This window comes from Leuciscus leuciscus (genome assembly GCF_965113295.1).
Source record: "Leuciscus leuciscus genome assembly, chromosome: 25".
Lineage (NCBI taxonomy): Eukaryota > Metazoa > Chordata > Actinopteri > Cypriniformes > Leuciscidae > Leuciscus > Leuciscus leuciscus.
Window position 1 is genome coordinate 17,386,826 of NC_138724.1, and position 20,107 is coordinate 17,406,932.

The 20,107-nt window shown below is 38.0% G+C and overlaps 1 protein-coding gene across 3 annotated transcripts; it reads left to right on the top strand.

The window, feature by feature from the left end:
* Positions 1–4,584: 4,584 nt before the first annotated feature.
* On the top strand, positions 4,585–19,487 carry LOC309490274 (uncharacterized protein). Of its 3 annotated transcripts, none has more exons than XM_082159361.1 (7): positions 4,585–5,161; positions 5,399–5,416; positions 10,773–10,881; positions 14,229–14,366; positions 17,346–17,441; positions 17,763–18,867; positions 18,898–19,487. In XM_082159361.1, exons 1-4 carry the CDS (start codon positions 5,116–5,118, stop codon positions 14,359–14,361), a joined length of 306 nt encoding a protein of 101 aa, XP_082015487.1. In that variant the 5' UTR covers positions 4,585–5,115; the 3' UTR covers positions 14,362–14,366; positions 17,346–17,441; positions 17,763–18,867; positions 18,898–19,487. The 3 variants fall into 3 exon arrangements, with proteins under 3 accessions (XP_082015487.1, XP_082015488.1, XP_082015486.1); XM_082159362.1 differs by having other exon boundaries at positions 17,763–18,861; XM_082159360.1 differs by having other exon boundaries at positions 17,763–19,487.
* Positions 19,488–20,107: the final 620 nt, after the last annotated feature.

Sequence of the window (20,107 nt, forward strand, 5' to 3'; positions counted from 1 at the left end):
AAGCAATCAGCTTGAAAGCAATTGCTCTTGTAAGCCAGTTATTTTTAGTGAATCAAAACCATAAACCATTGTAGTCAGATTCCCGAACAAATGACTCATATGAACCGATTATTTTTTTATTGAATTAAAAGCACGTAGCCTCGCCAGTGTAGTCCGATTCTCGAAAACTAGATGACTCTAATGAATCAGTCGAATTTTTTTTTTGCATGGTCATTCATATAGTTGATCATATACATTAAACAGTTCTGTTCTATGGTAATTCCAAAGAATGAATGAAATATGTTTTATATGTGCACATTTTTTATTTAACATACTGTATGTTGAGAACCAATTAATAGTTTGTATTTGTGCCGCCTCTTAAATGTCAATGCAGCTTTTGCAAGAATTTATTCCTGGTTTGTTATGTCTGTTCTGATGAAATCTGAAATAATCTCATCATTGTGCAACAGAACACTGGGGTGAGTAAACGCAATAAGAATAGCTTTTTTTTCTAAAAGTTCCTCCTTTCTGTTTCTGCTTCTGCTTCAAAAGTAGGACCGGTAACGGAACAGTAAACAAATCGATAGTGAATCGGAATCATAAACAGAATCGTTCATTTCTTAACGATGCCCATCCCTATACCTTTAATTTTATTTATTTTTAGAACACATGATGCATTCAACTAAATGCCATACATATTCATTTGTTCACAGTGTTCTGCAGAAGTTGGAAACGAGTTATCGCACCCTGCAAAAACACGCGACAGAAGTATGGCTGAAGAACTGCAAGAAAAGGAACGCTATCCTCTTTTTCATGAAAGAGAACCATCCGCCCCCTCATGTACAATGCCTGGAATAGTAACAGCACTGCCAGGCTTACTAAATATAGCAACCAGTGAGTGTTAACATGTCAAATAGGAACCCGAAAGAAGTGCTTTCCACACATGTGGCTGTACACATAGTGCTATAAATAGACTATGCGACATGTCTTCAATAACTTATAACCGTAGAAACAGATCAGTATGTGCCTTTTGCTTGCTCTGATGGCTTGTTGCTCATCAATGTCGCTTCACCCTGCACAAATCCCCTGTCTAAGTTATGTTGACCGTAAATGCATTTTAATACCTTTCTCTCTTGCGCGCAGCTTTGTTATGTAATAGGCCTATGTATGTGAATGGAGACAAGGGGCTGGATGAAACGTGAAGGATCATGCGAGCAGCAGCAGCAGCTGAGAGATGCAAACAAGGCTGGACCCTCGGGGTTTTGGATGCACAAGTTAGTTTGTTGATGGTTCTTCTGCCATTTGCTGTTGTAATGCATCTGGGAAGTTCAGGTCCCAACTAACTCTTGAATGAATTAATAGATTACTAGAGGGGGTAATGCATGAATTAATGAATAAATGAATGACGGCTACATTTATGGAGATGGTGAGAACGTGCACATGACATTCTTAACATGTTATGCAGGAGGGACATAATGTGACAGCTTGCCCGTTCATAAATATTCACCGTCTCTATTCATGCAGACTCTTCTCTTGAGGTAGTCATTGTGCCTCGGCTCTGAACCATGTGATTCTGATGGGAGGGGGGAGATTCTATAAATAGCTCTATAGCTCGGCTTCCATTGACATCATTTAGGCAGGAGAGACGGAAAAATAAACAGAGAGAAAGGGCTATAAGGGCGGAGATTCTTAATCTGAGCTTGAAATTCAAACAAACCCTCATCAATTCTGATTCCCCTCTCAACTCTCCAATAGAAACCACCGGGAGCAGTGTCTGTTTCCTAGAACATCCATGTCTCTGGTCGTAGTGGAACCAAACCGAGGAGATAGGGATGGGTGGGGGGGGGGACATCAAACAAAGGAAAAAGAAACATGTGACGAAAGGCCAAAGCAAATATTTTGGATTATGTTATTAATGGGACTTGGAGGACGATTATGGCCAAGACTTCCTATGTGAGCACATGTCTGTCAACAATAAAGATTGATGAGATGCGTTCATCCCAGCATATACACTCACCCGGCCACTTTGTAGGTACACCTGTTCAACCGCTAGCTAACGCAAATATCTAATCAGCCAATCCCATGGCAGCAGCTCAACGCATTTAGGCATGTAGACATCTGGTGAAGTTCAAACTGAGCATCACAACGGGGAAGAAAGGTGATTTAAGTGACTTTGAACGTGGCATGGTTGTTGTTGCCGGACCGGCTGGTCTGAGTATTTCAGAAACTTCTGATCTACTGGGATTTTCACACACAACCATCTTTAGGGGAATGGTCCGAAAAAGAGGAAATATCCAGTGAGCGGCAGTTCTGTGGGCGAAAATGCCGTGATGCCAAAGGTCAGAGGAGAATGACCGGACTGGTTAGAGCTGATAGAAAGGCAACAGTAACTCAAATAACCACTGGTTACAACCGAGGTCTGCAGAAGAGCATCTCTGAACACAACACGTTGAGATAGACAGATAGACTACAGCCAGAGAAGACACACCGGTGACACCTGTTTCCTGTCAGAAACTGAGGCTACAATTCACACGGGCTCACCAAAATTGGACAAAAGAGGATTGGAAAAACGTCTGATGAGTCTCGATTTCTGCTGCTACATTCAGATGGTAGGATCAGAATTTGGCATAAACAACATGAAAGCATATATCCATCCTGCCTTGTATCAAAGGTTCAGGTTGCTGGTGGTGTAATGGTATAATGGATATTTTCTTGGCACACTCTTCGTACCAATTGATCATTGTTTAAATGCCATTGAGTATTGTTTCTAATGTCCATCCAGTGTAATTCTGGACTCCGTAAATACTGAATCGTTCATATCTGGTCAGGTAAATGCAAGGATACTGGTCAAAGATCACATTAAACATTTGAGCAAAGCAAAACTTGACGTTCATAATTATAATCATTCAACACAACATTGGGTTAATTATTGGCATTTTGTGCACTTATAGTGCATGGTGTTTCTTGGTCGGCAAGAGAAACCCTGTTAAATCTTGCATATAAAGGTGAATGCTTTGTTTGGTCTACAAGTTTAATTTCACTCAAGACTTTTAGTACCACCACTGGTGGCACTTTCTAAAGTGCTCAAATTGTTATTGACTGGCAGCTGCCAATCAGATCAGACTTGAGACAGATCTTGATTTTTTTTTCTCATTATTTTAGTCTTTTATTTTATTTATAATTTATTTTGAATTGAAATTGAATGTTTAATGAATTGTTATAAATATAAAATTATATATTAGATTTCATTATATATTAAATAATTATATATATATATATTTTTTAAAAGCCTGAATTGGTGCTCTTTTTTGCAGGTTTGTGATTTTCACTCTTGGAGCCACAGACTGCTGTCCCTGTCAAATTTGGCAAGGTGGGTTCAATGAGTAGAAGCTCTGAGCGAGATCAAGCCCACACAGCCGAAATCGAGGTATTTTTAGATTTAGCGGAGGGTGCAAACGTCCAGCTTCATTGTCAGATCAAAGCCGCCACTCATGTCACTCTTTGCAGTACAGATTTATTTTAAGGGAAGCATGATGACAAATGTTATATTTATGCCCTTGATCTAAATATTTACCTATTTTCGGTCCCCCCCACACACAACTCGTCACCGCCCGCTCATTCACGATCCTCCAATTTTAGCAGCAGGAGTCCGACGACACTCCGGAACATCCCGTGTTGTCGCGAAGGTAGGATCAGGACATCGCACTGTTTTATGAATAGGAGCTTCTATTCATTCATACACTTGTAGCTAACATGTCAGGGCGATGAAATGGTAAGGGTCGTGCCTTTTTCATGTGTTTAATATAATAGAAACAACCTTGAGGTGCATGAAAAGTAGGCTATTATAAGTTCGTGTCTGTTGAGAAAGCTTGATGCGATCGTTTCAGCACCACGGACAGCGACGCCCGAGTCGCAAAACCATCGACTTCGCGTGCCTTTAGCCATTTGATTTTGTTCATTAAACTAGTAATTTAATAAATAACCACATAAAAGCGAAGATCTGTTTTAATGCGATTTTTAAAGCAGTTTTAAAGTGAACTACCACTAGTTTTAGCAGCTCTTGAATGGAGTTTGGCGACACCAAGCGGCAAGATGGTCCCCCCTTATGTTTCTACCGCACTGGTAAAATTACTTTGTGTTCTCACATTCACTTTAAGTGGTATGCTTTGCAATTCCACAGGTTTAGGAGTCATAGTCTTTCTGTCAGGGTTGCACGGTCGTTTGTAACATTGCATTGACTTAAAGCTGAAATCGAAAATATTAGACACACATCTCCTCGTGTGCAACCCTATAGCAACACCAACTTTTTACACACGTCTCTCTTAGTGATCTCCCTAAACAATGTACACAGAACATGTGCAAAGCATCCAATGGGACAACTAACATGCTTAAACATCATATATATGCTAGTGGTGCGTTTTTGCCACGGAATCCATTGGCAAGTGAGTTTTTCCACGACGCCAGGCGACTGCAAGGAGTGGTTTCGCTCTCGAAAACCGGAGCTGTGGTCACTTTACGTCTCTCACCTATTTAGCCCGTTTTCGCTTGCTTCGAGCCATTTTCATTAGCGTTAGGCTGTCTGCGAGCACATCAGGGACGGTTGTAATCAGCAGCCATGGATTGTGAAGTGGGAAAACCTAAACGTGACGTCAATGCCTAGTAACTGACGCAGCCCTTTAAAAAAAAAAAAGAGAGAGAGATTCTGCAAGCTTTAATTATCATCGTTTGTGTACTGCTCTCAAGACAAAACATATTCCGCTTGCAGTGCAACTGATTATGGTTGTTTGTGCGCGTGAGCCCGCGTATGTGTCTCTGTGTGAGTGCGTGCCTGTGTTTTCTTCTTTATGAGCAGCGAATCCGTCCCGAGTTTCCAAGCGAAAGTTGCATGGAGACACACCGCGTAAGACGCGTATAATAAAGAGGATGGTGAGCGACATAAAGGAACGAGGAGAGCGGGAACAACTTGTGCTAAGAAAGAGACTCTCAAGCGAACGTTAGAAATATTTAGCCCATAAGAGAGAAGGGCACTGAGGCAGTTCGTTTAAAAAAAAAAAAAAAAAACGAAAACGAAAATCACTGCAGCGATGCATCGGAGGCGAGTCGGAGCCCTCGCATGGAGTTGGAGAGGCAAAATTAATGTACATTACATGCACTCCACGTAACGCTCCTGAGCGATGTCTTTGTGAGTGTGTTTTTTTCTTACTGGGCGCTAAAAATAGCATCAGTGTTTGATCGTGGTCCAGAAATAGGAAGAGTGTATCACTTGTATAAAAAGGACTGCGATTCTGAGAAAACTTGGACGTGTTGCTGGGGATAGATATGTATCAAGGGCAGTATTTGATTTTCATCTTGCTTGTTTTTGTGTGACATGCTCACGTATGATGGTTTGAACTCATGTCTGTGTTTTCCCTGCTTTCAGCAAGGGCTCGCTGCACTGGTAAGTACACATTCACGGCGATTTTTGGTTCGATTACATGTTTTTTTGTTTTGTTTTTTGCACGATTTGTTGCATGTATTGAGTAACGTGCCATTCCCTCCACCGAGCAGAGTGCAACCATTTGCTTCATGCATACTGTGTGCTCTTGTCAAACAGGTGCCTTGTTGTTTTCATCCACTTGTTAGAAATGCAATAAACCACTCTCTCCTCAGAGCAGGAACCTCGCGAATGGTAAATAAGTGAAGCAAAAAAAAGCAAATCCAAACTCCTTTGTCTGACGGCGCTGTTGAGTCAATTTTTGCCTCTTCGCTACAGCTGAAAGTGTGACCGACAACACTAGAAGAGTGAGGGGACATATCTCTCCAAATATGTGAAGAGGAAAATAGGCTAATAAATATAGGTGGAAGACGCCGCGCCAAAAGGAAAAACACCAGCAACAGCCGACGAGGGAAACCCTGGTGTGGCGTCAAGGGGTTCCGTGCATCCAAAATCGCCCTAAATGGTCAGCCCTTGTTTTGGCCACCACCCGTGAAAGGGATGCCACTAGGCACACGTTCTCAAAATGCGACTTAAGTTTTAGGACTTTTTTTGTGTGTGTGCGCGCGCAAATGTTCCCGCGTGCGTTGTTTGAACACTTGGCCACCAGATCTGCTCGAGACTGTGTGTAGCTATAGGCGGATTCACATGGATTACTCTTCCGCCCACGTCATTTTCATTATACAGTACTGCAATCGACTGTTTTCCTATTGCTGTGGACTATACTACTGATCTTGTGCCAAAACTAACGCGTTCGCGTTGCATTCAACATCATTTGTGCAGTTGCGCGCAAAAAAAAAAAAAAAAAAATCACGTTAGTGTTGTTTTAATCAAAGCACATCTTAATAAGTGTCTAATTTCAACCCTCCAGCGTGCACACGGTTTAAACTGTTCGGGGGTTATATTCCCTGCAAAATTTACATGCGAGTTCGCTTAAATGCTTAAAGTCGTAGTGAGTCCAGGAATGACCGCGGATTTTTTTTTTTGCAGGAAAAAAAAACTCATTACCTTGACCTTTTCAAAGACACTGTGGCTCTCTACACCTATCCCAGACATAACAAGATCTTCTTAAGTCAATGCTGGCGTTGTAATTTTAGTGGAAACACGGATTTATCCGAGTCGTGACTGCTATAGTGAGTAATATGTGCGCGTTGGCTGCGTCAGGAGATGCAGTCGCTGTGCGGTGCAGACAGAAGGTGGAGAATCGTGACTGACTGGAGACGTCCGCAAATGATGCGACCACTAAATAAAATCCTCATAATGGTGGCATTTGGGCTTGATTTTTTTTTTTTATTATCATTATTATTATTATTATTATTATTACACCTGTTACATCTCAAGCCATATCTCTTTTGCCTAGCCACTTCAACCTCCCCTTGCACCACGAAGGCGCAAGAAGAATATCAGTGATTAAGAGGAAGGGAGGGGGAGTCTTGGTTCGGGATGAATTTAGTCTGGGGAGGGGAGGGATGTGTGTGTATATGTGTGTGTGTGTGTGTGTGTGTGTGTGTGTGTGTGTGTGTGTGTGTGTGTGTGTGTGTGTGTGTGTGTGTATGTATATATATGTGTGTGGGGGGGGGGTTCCAGATATAGATCGTGACCCTCCCACTTCGTATTGTTTCTTGCATAGTTCCAAGAAGAGACGCTCTTGTGAAATTTGACAAATGATCGCGTGGATGTGGAACTTCACGGGTAAGTGAAATGAAGTCACATTCCACAGCTGGAATTAGTGAACGGCCAAAATATGTGCCAGAGGGATCACTGAGAACCCCCTTGTGTGGTGTTTTCGTGCCGTTATGAATGTTTTTCACTTAAGTGGTGAGGAATTGACTGCTGTTGATGCATTTGCCAAATGTTGTTGTGTTGTAAGTTGTGGAACATTTGTGTAAAGTTCTTGTGGTGCCAATATAGCTTAGTATAACGCACCATTGTTTTGTTTGCTGTGCCTGCAGGCGATGTCAGATGTGATGCAACTGTAATGTATAGAATTTGTTATGTTCTGCTGATAGTTTAGAGACCCCCGTGTCCTCACTAAGTGGTATCAGCCAGTGAACTCTCTGTGGTCATGAAATGAAATTGCTCTTAGAAGCCTGTCGTGTTGTTGTTGTCGTCGTCGTCGTGCTGGCGATTTGTTTTGTTTTACATGCACGTTAAAAAAAACCGACGCCTCCAAAATGTTTGGACGCCTCCGTTTTGAAAATGACCCTAATGTGTATATCTCTGTTTTGAATGAACACACGACGATGCACTTGCAGACGTGATTGCACGACGTGGTGTGTGTGAGAGAGAGACATTTTGAAACGTGACATGGCGAACGAATTCGGCTTAAAAACAGAAAACATTAAATGTTATTGTCTTACACGGAATATTTCTGGTCACTTGCGCCAACGAGGATACAATTTGGTTTCCCCTTTCTTTCTTCCTTTCTCTTTTTTTTTTTTTTCAAAAAGGGGGGTCCCTATATAAGCAAGAAACCGATTGGTGGATGACGATTTTTTGTTTGCGCCAATAAGATCTCTCGCTGCTCTCTATTTATTGCAAGCAGATTACAGACTGCTCTCTCCTCACCAAGAGCGCTTCATCTGCTCAGCTCTCCACTAAACGGCATCACGAACCAGAGGATATATTTCATAGTAGCAACAAAACGGCGAAGCAAATAGAAATGAGTTCAATGGTCGCTGTGTCATATGTGTGTTTTTGTTTAGATGTAATTATAGCAGCGCACGTCGGTATAGGCACGAGCGACGAGAAAAGCCAGCGAGAATAAAGTACTGGGAAGGAGTGAATTCAGCACCGCGGACAGCGCTCGCACGCAGAATACAGGCATTTGGATGCTGGCTGCTCTCAAAGCTTCCCATGCTCGTAGAATGTGAATGAGTTGGATACAGTTCAGCCACGGAAAAGGGCTTCGCTGTCTCGCTTTTCCCGATGTCTGGACACAATAGGATTGGGAAACCAGAGCCATGCACAAGCCACCTGGATGTCACTGTTTGATGTCACGGACTTCAGACTGCGATTTGTCTTTCGCGAATCTTTTTGCGGTCTGGGCTTGCTGTTCATAAGTATCTAGCTGGGAAGCCCTTACCCCAAAAAGCATTTGCGGAAGGCGCATTCACCGATTGATGCTCCATACGCTGCGTGGATTAAATGCTTGCATTATCATTATTATTATTATTATAATTATTAATATTATTATTATTACTATTATTATTATTGTATTTATTTTCTACAGATACTTTGTTCTTTTTTTTTTCTTTCAAAAATGTCATCACTGTATTGCGGCTCAAATGTAAAGCCGAACTTCTCTCCCACTTACGTCCCCAAAGTCTGAGATCCCTCCCTGTCGAGAGTTATCTGGCGTCTCCATTGCCAGAATATTTGCTCTCGTTAATACGATTACAAAAAGTCACCCAAACAAAACCACAATTCCACCAACGAGCCTCCCAGTTTGCACGTGGGAAAACACAGTGGTCCATTCGGGGGAGAGAGAGTGCGAGAGGGAGAGAGAGATAGGGGGCCATCTCGTTAGTGTGCTATTCACTTAGAAGCCAAACAATGTTGAAATGACCCCACCCTGTTCGCAATAACATGTAAGCTGTATAACCCTGCCGGACGCAGTTATAGTTCTACACAGGTTTAAAAAATTAAAATATCAGCCCATTGACAGAGTGTCATGTGTGAGTGTGTGTTGTGTGTGTGTGTGTGTGTGTGTGTGTGTGTGTGTGTGTGTGTGTGTGTGAGAGAGAGAGAGTGTGTGTGTAAGAGAACACGTCACCGTAGGTGCCCAAAGACAACAAGGTTTCACCCAACCTCCTTGCTTTCTTTTCTTTTATTTCTTTTCTCCCTTTCTTACATACATACACACACACACACACACACACAGTATTTTGGAAATATGACACCTCGATGAAATATGACACACCTACGCACACTCAGGATATAACATGTAGACACACTGGGTGATAAAGTTTTTATGCCATGCAGACACAGTCCATTGAGAAATTCTCAACAGCTGAGAAGTGACGCGATCCGTGTCACTACAATCTTGAAGTCAGGTCCCCCAAGTGCCTCATAAGTCATTTCCCGTTTTCGGTGACATTCACCTGTCCCCTGTCCTATATATGCTAGAGGAAGTGCAAATAAAAATGCCCCCATTATGTGCTACAGCATTTTGGAAAGGGCTCCTAAGTCCCTTAGTGACGACAACCCCAAATTTCTTCAGGTCAGACAGACTAACAGTAACTCCATCTCAACCGTGTGTGTTCCCTCACACATTATTGCATTATAGCAGAGATGCATTGCTTCGATTATAAAAAGAGCAATAAAAAACATGACGTCAAGACGAAGTTCTCCTGAAATTGGTTAATACATATTTTAAAACTTTAACTTTATGGAGTTTAACATATTACGTAGCCTAATTATTTTCGATATGCATAAAGTCTTGAAAAAAGTTGTCCATACTTCAAGAACATTGTGGTCAAAGTTTAAAAACAATCCTTATTTTAAAACCCTATTGCTGATAGCTAAAATGTAATATGCAATCATGTAAGTGTTCGTTTTGAGTTTGAACACGTTTTTTTTAATCCAAATGATTCATTTGATGCTCATGCGAACGAGGCCAGGGGAGCAGTGAAGACTGAAGGGGGATTTACAGGTTTTCGGATGGAAAGAAACGCAGATATTGGTGGCCTTATAATTTGATATCATTATAACATGTTTGACTGCATGAATTCATAAATAAATAGGGTTAGAAACATTACAATGGTGTAGGGGGAAGCTTCTATAGGCCGAGCAGAATGTTTTCTTTTTATGATAAAAAGTATCTTTTTCTATCCATTTCACTTGTACCAATAATTCCTGCAATTTCAACTCGATATCACAAGTTTTATGCACTGAAAACTGAATTCCAAGTGGTCAAAAAGTGCAGTGAACTTTCCTTAACTAACACATAATGCAGTCAGTTATTCTTAAGCTTTAAAGTTTGCTAGTTTGAGTTTTCTCACAGTGTTTAATGGCCTATAGGGTTTTTGTACCGTCTAATTCATTTGACGAAACTTTTCGTGACGCACATTTACGTACAGTAGACTCTACATTGAGTGAATCTCTGCGTATGTAAACTTACTTGAAAAGTGCACCAAACGTGTTTTTGTTGAATGAATGGCACGATGTATGCGAATGGCTTTCCCAAGCTTTAATTTCGCCTCATTATCCACTCTTTTAACTCACTAAACATGTGCTGTATATACATTAAGCCGTTCGCGCTTTTCAAACGATCCCACTGGTATCTAGTACAACTTTGTGTTCTTGTGTTTGTGCACAGGTGAGGGACAAAACTTGAGGGATCCATCATGTCAAGTACCGAAGGTGAAACGAACGGTTCGAGTCACAGAACGTTCCCAAACGGTGTTGATCGTGACGTCACCGTCTTCGTAAGTTCATTCTTCCCGCTTCAGTCCTTTGCGAGAGCGAGAGTGGCCTCTGCTTTTGTCCTTGTTTGTCAGTAACCGTTTGAAGCTGAAGCAGGGATTGAGTTTGTCAATATTACAAGGTTTCAACTGTTGAAGGGTTTTTTTCTTTGTTATTATTACGCCTATGAAACTGTTGGATTCGACGATTTCAGGCCTTTGTACGTCTTAAGTGCTCCGGTTTACAAAGAAACCACCCGAAAGTCACTAAAGTGGGTGTGGCGCCCTACTGTGTGTTAGGACAATTCCGATGACATTTTCATATATTTCTGTTAATATATAAGTATAAGTTTTGATAGAAAAGCATATTAATACTTTTGGTATTGGTTTTGCAGATGGTAAATATGGCATGATGTTTTTTTCTATAGTGAATTGGATCACTACTCGGGTTTGTATGTTGTAAGCTATTTAAGATAAATACACATTAAATATTTATTGCTATAACAATTAGGAAGAATACAAACATATTCTCACAGGTATATACTTGATATGAGCATAGGCACAGGGTCTCTCTCTCTCTCACACACACACACACACACACACACACACACACACACACACACACACTGATTTCATATCTGTATGCATATGTAGATATTTTTGAAAAGGTAGTTAATCTTTTAAGAAAAACAAAAGGACATGAAAATATTCTATTATTTCTGTGTCTGCACTAAAGTAGCTTTCACTGCACGCCTTTACTTTTATTGACTTGTATTGCAAGTCTTAAGTGAAATGACCACTGAAGTTATATGAGATATGTTGAGCTGCAAAATATAAAAAATGAAGCTAGTATGTGGAAAATCTGATATTTGGATTGACTCGTCAACAGTTTTAGTTTGAGAGATTTTAGCGTGTTACATCTAACAGTATTAAGTGCTGATTGCAGTTTAGTTTACAGTAAGTCCAGGATGATTTTGGTTCATTGTTTTATATTTGTGTGTATCATAAAAATATTGATCACCTACAGAGTAAGGGAGAGTATTAACACAGGCTGGACGGTACCAAACTTTTTTTTTTAAGGAATTAGTGACACAATATGTGACCCTGGATCACAAAACCAGTCACAAGTAGCACAGGTATATTTGTGGCAATAGCCAACAATACATTGTATGGGTCAAAATGATAGATTTTTCTTTTATGCCAAAAATCATAAGGATATTAAGTAAAGATCATGTTCCATGAAGATATTTAGGAAATTTCCTACCGTAAATATATAAGACATTTATTTTTGTGAGTGAATGCAGCACAATTATGAACATAAATGTACAACTTTAAAGGTGATTTTCACAATGTTTCGATTTTTTTGCACCCTCAGATTCCAGATTTTTTAAATAGTTGTATCTCGGACAAATATTATTCTATTCTAACAAACCATACATCAATAGAAAGCCTATTTATTCAGCTTTCATGTGATTTCATTTCCTAAAAATTGACCCGTGTGACTGGTTTTGTGGTCCAGGGTCACATATTGTCTGTTTTGGTCTTTAAACACTGTTATTAACTTTTTAAAAACCTCCCAGAAGAAATTTCACGACATAACGTTTGAGATGCTGACAAACAATGAGAGACAAAGTGTTTTAATACAGATTTAGGTACAGATTATTTTACTGTAATATCACAAATACTATTTTGTTCCTTTTCTGTGTATTTGAGTCATATTCTACTGACATTATATTATAATTTAAGTGAGGATAGTGACTCGACTGGCTACAATGGGATATTTTCATTTAGCAATTTATTTAATTTGAAGACTTAACCTCTTTAAAAATAAATATAACAAATAGTTTTGTCATAATGTCATATATATATATATATATATATAAATATATATATATATTGTTTTTTCATACCTGTAGTCCGAGACTTTTTTTTCCCACTCACAGCTATACGTCCCTCCCTTTCAAAAATGAATTCAAACATACACACATTTATTAAAAACATTTGTTTGTTTTTCTATAAATTAGCTATATGATTGATTAACTGGGTGAGCAAAAGACGTCACCCGGTATTCTCACCTAGTCAGTTTTATCTTATTAAAGATGCACGTCTCAGTAAAAGTCCCTATTCAGTTTTAGATTTATAGTGAGTTTAAACTAGTGTTTGTTTTTTCCTAAACAAATGATGTGTAATTGCTTTTCCTTCTCTAATTAATACTATTTAAAGATAGAATTTTTCATTTCTTTTTAACACTCACATATTAATGTTTAACTATTAATAACCACAATCTAAAACAGGCTAAAAAAAAGAATTCAAAAATCATTACAAACAAGAGAAACAAGCTTTTAATGTTTTCACGTTTTCCCCTCTTTTTTCCCCTGGTCTTTCACATGTTGTGTCCAAGTCATGTTATTTAATCTCCTCTCAAACATTTCATCATGCTATGATGATCCTAAATAACACCTAAAGCCTTTTTACCCTCTCAAGAATCCTGTGACTTTCCTAAATTGTTTGCAAAATGACATATGAGATAAACTGTCATTCTAATCATCCTAATTAGCCTCCCGTAACCACAAATAACATTTATCAAATGAAGGCCGGAATATATGCATATGTGCTCCCCTGTTCATTCTCTCCCTCTTTTCTCACATTCCCTCCATCCATACATGGATGAGTCAGGGAAGGTGTGAGGGATGAGTCAGTTCCGGATGGAATTTTTAGGGAAGGGGAGTGTCCGCTTGTACCTAAGAGGGTGGTCCCGTCATGAGGACATGTCACGACCTCACTGCCGCAGAAATACCCGCAATACACACATTCAATTATTTATATGAAAATGATATGCATCTCATTTCTCAGTTAAATTCAGCTACTATGTTTTTAAAGAAGGTGTTATTTTAAATGTGGTTAAAATTTGATCTTTTGATAAAATACATTCATTTAAATGTAAATCTGAAATTTTCAGTTACCTTAGAAAATAGCACTAAAAATGTTTTTTAAAAAGATATCTAATTGCTGATCATATAGCTTTATAAAAAGATCATATAAAGTATGTTGAAATAAAGTGTGTACGAATTAATTGGACGAAATAAGTAAAGATTGTTATTTGTAATGGAGAAGAAATTATAACTTTACAATGTTAGAACATGTTCATTTACTCACAGAGCAGTCTAAAAAACGACAGAAAAAATATAACACTATAAAATAAAATAAAAGAATACAAAAATATGAATAATTAAGTATTTCACTTAATTTAATCAACCGTTTTAGCACAGATAAAGATTGCAGATGCTGTGTGTGTGGGTGTGTGTTTGTGTTTGGCTGCATGTCTGGATGTTTTATAGGGTTTCTTTGGTAATTGTGTCTTTTATTTGTAGAAAGACTGCTGATGACCAGACATCTGTGCAAAAGCGAGCTGTGAAGCTGAACCGACTGCATTCCTCGTGGAAGGACAAGGACGGCGGACAGAAATGGAAATTGACGGAGGAAAAAGAGGGAGTTGACCATTAAACGAGGTATCAACCGACACCTGTTTAGACCCAAACACACCTACAGGGAAGCATGGGAGCGTCCCGCACTTAGTTATAATAGTTATAATGACAAAAACGCTCTTTCTGACATCCATTCACACCTTAGCAAGAATAAGAAAAGAAGCAAAATTCAGATTTTTGAGTGTGTGATGTCTGAAAATCACATTAAGAAATGTAAATAACTAAAAAATCAAGTGAGCAAAACCTTCAATGCTCACAATCAGTTGTGTCTGTGTGGTCTGCTCCGATTGGAATATCTTCCAAAAGAGGAATGATCCCTATTACATGTATTTAAAGAACAAAATAAGGTGTTTAAGTGGTTGCTAATCATGTATATAATGTTAAAAAAAGCAATATAGATGTAACAGATCAGGTCTGATAGCGACGCGAGGAAAGTACAGGCTCCAACGGCACATAAAAAGACGACAACGTACAGAGGGAGACGCTTATTATATTATTGCAGTCTTGCTGACCAAAATTAATACTGTTTAAATAAAGTTACAGCTAGTCTTTTTTAAAAGAACATTTGAAAAGTATTAATCAAACTCTTAAAACCAGCAGTGCAGAATGGATGCATCAAAAACATAGACATTGCACAAAAATGTTGCCTGAACAAATGAGTTTAAATAAAAATGAACACATTTCTTTGTTAAAGTGAATGCTATAAAAAAAGAAAAATTCTGCATGTAAGTTTTGGTATTACAGATAGTTTTTCATGATGCATCAGCTAACTTACATTAAAAGCTTAGTATGTGTTTTATCTGGTATTAAACTGTTTATCTTTAGTAATGCAAAAACGTCTATTAAAAATAAGACAAATGTCGTAGTAAAACTAGTTTCATACTAATCATATGGAAAGTTGTAGAAACCAGTGAACTAATCAACACTGTCACTCAGTTTCACCTTAACATTGTAAGCCATCACACAAGTTTTTAGAGGGTTAAAATAGTTATGTTCCCTGTTTTTGGACTTTTTGTGTGTGTTTTTTGTTTGTATGAAATGTAGAGCCATGCGACTGATGTATAATAACATCAGACGTACAAGCACGTAAACTCAGACCATTTTATATACATTTATATTTCTAATTTTACACACACACACACACACACATATACACGGTTTGAATATTGATTCTGTGTTTGATTTGATATCAGTAACTTATACTATATATTGTACCTAGTCAGTTCTTAACTAGTCTGTGTGTATTCAGCATGGGGGTCTCAGGAAACACATTTAACTTTAGTGATGTTGTTTTTATGACTGTCATGAGCAAATTTTCATTGTTCAGGCCAAATCTGTGTGTGTATCCAGTGCCATATATAACTGTGAGATGTGTTGCTTGTGTCATATGTTTGCATACCCACACAAAATGCTCTGGGAATGTGTGTGAGTGTTAGTGTGTCAGAATTATTTCTAATAGCATTTTATTGTGGATGTGTGTGTGTGTAAAATGTCTTGTGAATATATATGTACGTTTGTTAGAGAATATAGAGGTAGATGTGTGTGTTTTTGTCAGTATAGACAGCGTATCAGCAAAAATGCATGAGAAATGTGTGCATGTGTTGGTCTGTGTGTAAAACATCTTGTGTATAAAAGTATGCATGTGTGTGTGTGTGTGTATAACTTGTGGTGTGTGTGAAATGTTCATACCATTGTAAAGTGGTGCATTGTAAATCAATGCACTTTTATATATATATATATATTTTGTTATATATATAACAAATGTTTGAGAATACGACGGATGAAGCAATTTATGAATAGGCGTGTGTGTGTGTGTGTGTGTTTGTAAGTGAATATAAAGCATGCTAATTTTTGCTGTTATTACAGACAGTATGTGTGTGACATTTGCTTATGAACAAAATGTGTGTAAGTGTATATCAGAAAGCTTTGTATCATTATGGCAAGGCCTCTATTTGTGTGTGTGTGTGCAAAATGTTTTGTGTGAATAAGAAACGTACATATGATTGAGTGTGTGTCTAAAGGGACGTGTGTGTTTTTGTCAGTTGTACTGATATTATGATTATGTTTGTGTATTTACGTACTGTAAGAGCATACAGGGATGTGTGTGTGTTCATGTTGTAAGGCTTTATGTGATTGTTTAGAGGCCCTAAAACCGCTTGTGTGTGAATGCAAGCATATATGAGTGTGTAAGTGCAGTGTGTGTGTAAAAACTTGCGTTCAATTGTCTGCGCACATGTAAAGGGCTGTATGTGTGTGTGTGTGTGTGTGTTTGTGAGCACATGGCCGAGAGGTTGTGAAACGTATGCATGAGCTTTGAGAAAGAGACGGCAGGGCAGACGAGCCAAAGACATGCAGTTATATAATACAACACATCAGAATGCATTGTTAAAGATAATTTAGCTACATTTTGATTGATTATATTTTCTTTTAAATGCGTTATAAGTCTAAATGCACAGTTTTGTAAATATATTTAATGCGCATCTTATATTTAAGGGTTTGTTTTACAAGTAAATGAGCTAAATTACAGCTTTTTCTATAATACAAAATGACCCTGAATAATTTTAAACACTGTATCATTTTAATCTTAAATACAGATATGCTCAAACTTTAATAGTTTACAGCAGTTATTCTTCACAACATTAATTTTAGATGTTTAAGAAAGCAGGACTAATGTGGAATACAGGATGTTGTCTGTTTTATATAATTGGTATCTGTACAGTTGTGCTCAATATGAAAAGGTTGTTTTGAAATCTAATAAAATGATGCACAAGGATGGAAGTGGACATGATACATGTGGATGTGCATGTGACGTGTGTGTGTGTGTGTGTGTGTGTGTGTGCACAGCATGCTTCTCAGACTATTTGTGTGAAAAATATGTATTGTTAAAGAACACAACTTAAGCAAATATTTATATTATTGTAAATGTTCTAAAATCCCTGTTGATATTTGAAATCATAACTCTTTATCTGTTTTTGCATGCTTTGTCTTTCGAAACCCGTCTAGCGTGGCAAAGGCCTCAGCCGTGATAAAATCGTGATGAGGTCATACGGTTAATCGTCTGATCCAGAACTTTCAAATGTGAGAGGGAAAAATAAAAAGGTATGTGGAATTTGATCAGTGTCTGTATTTTTTTAACCACATAATGTGGCCTGCGTCAGTATATGAACTTCTCTATAAATAAATGTTATAGAGGAGATTAGTATGATTTTCACCTTATAAACTGATAGATAAAATACTATATTTTCTGAATGAGCAGAAGTGGTGACAAAAACCTGAAATATATGTTTTAAATATATATTTTAGTTTTATTTAATGCCATCAGTCTTTTTTTTATTTTGGTGATACATAAATGATGCATGATTCAGAAGATGTGATCTTTTTAAAAACACTAAAACGTATTTTATTTCCCCCCCCCCATAGGATAAGAAAATCTGGGAAAACTTTACCTTGTATCCTGCCCAGAAGATCAACTTCAAACCAACGTCTGTTAGACTGCTTTACACCTGTTAATGGATATTCAGCAAGTTCATTTCTTTTTAGGAACACAATAACACCGTCAGGTATTTGCAATATTTGTCTGTAAACTATCTGGGTTTTAATAAATGAGCTGGACTTTGCTTACTTTGTCACATCCAGACGCATGTCACGTGTGAGCTGCGTGAGACCTAAGGGGATATGAAAATGATAACGTATAAAGTGTTTGAGCTACTAAAAAAAAAGTATAATTGCACATAAATTCATATATAGATGCATTAGTTGGAAAACTATAGACGAAACGTATGAGAGCGCTTGTGTTGTTTTAATACGCAAAGAGGCGGAGGGAAACGTAGTCGGATTTAATCTTATTTGTGCTAATTAAATAATAGTCTATATGTAGCTTGAATGGATTTGTTGTGACTCTGGTAATAAGAACGTGAGCACATTAAACGTCCGCGTCTGTAGAAGAGTATGAAAATTACAGGCGTAGCACACGGATGGTTTTTTTTAGCTTGTGGTGCTTTATAATTGCGAGGGTTGCATATTTCTGGGATCCTATAGTTTGTTCAGATTACTGAAGATGCAGACAGTTGAATGGGGAGCTGGAGCTGTCCACTGCACGTGGTGCTGAAACGCGCTGCTGCTGCTGACGTATCACTCACACGGCCCAAGTGAGCTTATGACCATTACGCTGTTTTTATACGTGCTTTCCCTAAATTAGTTTATTATATCGTATATATATATGTAATAATGTTTCATAACTAGTGTTTATGGCCCATTTTGAGCACAATTAATATGAAAAATGATTTGTTTGAATTGTCAAAAGGTCAGAGGGCCTGGGTAGAGCAGAAAAAGAAATAGAAATAGAAAATATGTTTGAATTAAAAAAAAATTAAGATTATAAGCGTCGAGTTCATCTTAAGATGTCTGTGGTAGATCTGTGAGTGCCGAGGACGGAAAGCATGAATATATAATGTGTTACGTGAAAGACTGAGAGGAAACGTGTGTGTGTGTGTGTGTGTGTGTGTGTGTGTGTGTGTGTGTGTGTGTGTGTGTGTGTGTGCGTGTGTGTGTGAAGTAATGTCGATAATTGTGTTTTAAGGGTTGTATAAGCAAATGATATTAAAGTAAAAATATCTAGATTCTGCATAATTTATCAAAGTATTATATTATATCCATTGTAGTATAATAAAAACAAAAAATAACAGTGGTCTATGTATCAGATTATTTGTGCTTTACGTGTCTTATATTTTTATTTAATATATTTTATATAATATATTTTTATTTAATTTATATTTTTATACATTTTTTTCTGCCTTGCTGTTTTTGTGTATCATGCAACCCTACGTGTCTGAAGTTGTATTGTGTGAAATGAGTTACATGTGCTTGCTGGACGACGTTAACGAGTTTTGCACTCCTATGTTTTTGTATATAATTTCTATATAGTGCACTTAGATAACATATGCTGAACTATTTGACTAATTGTTTAGCTTTTTATTACATGAAGTAAGCTGTATATGGTGTAGGTAGTGTATGGTGTAATTAAAGTGACTGCATATTGCAAAATCAAAAAGCTGGAAGTTTGTTGTTGACGTGACGAAGTTGTGATGAATCATGTATTTTGTAATCAGTCTGTATTCTCTGTCCCATGTCAGTAGAAATAAAATGTTTGACGATATTTTAGAGTCTGTTTGCTTATTTTTATATAAGTGTGGGAAAAATCTTCAAAACTGATATATTGAAAACTTTCGTGTATGAGCCTTTCAAATATAAAAAGACAAAAAGTAGCGTGAGAGCAATACACAGAGAGAGGGGTTTCCACAGCCAGACCATCATACAATTCAAAATACTGACATTAAAATGTTTTTCTCCACGATGCCAATGCTTTTTTCTACTAAACACTATGTGGTTTACATGTTTCATGCGTTACTTATATTGTGCACGAATCGGTGGGCTTATATTTTAAGTTAAGTTTCGGGTCGTGATTGAACCGAATGGCGACAGTATACATGGATGAATGTGTTGGAGTGGTCCAGTCTGTGTGTTAGTCTGACTGAATGTCAACCTGACAAGCTAGACACGAGCAAAGAGCCAAACGCGAGTTTCACCGCGTACAACACTCGCGTATCGCTTTCATTCCTGCAGTCGATTAAAAATGTTTTTCACAACAGTTTAAATTGTATTTTCACAGGTTGCTCAGCTGCATACCTACTACGTGCCTATGTGTTTACATAACCATCCTCTCTTCCGCGTTACTCGCGCCCAGAGTTCTCGCGATGTTTTGGTGC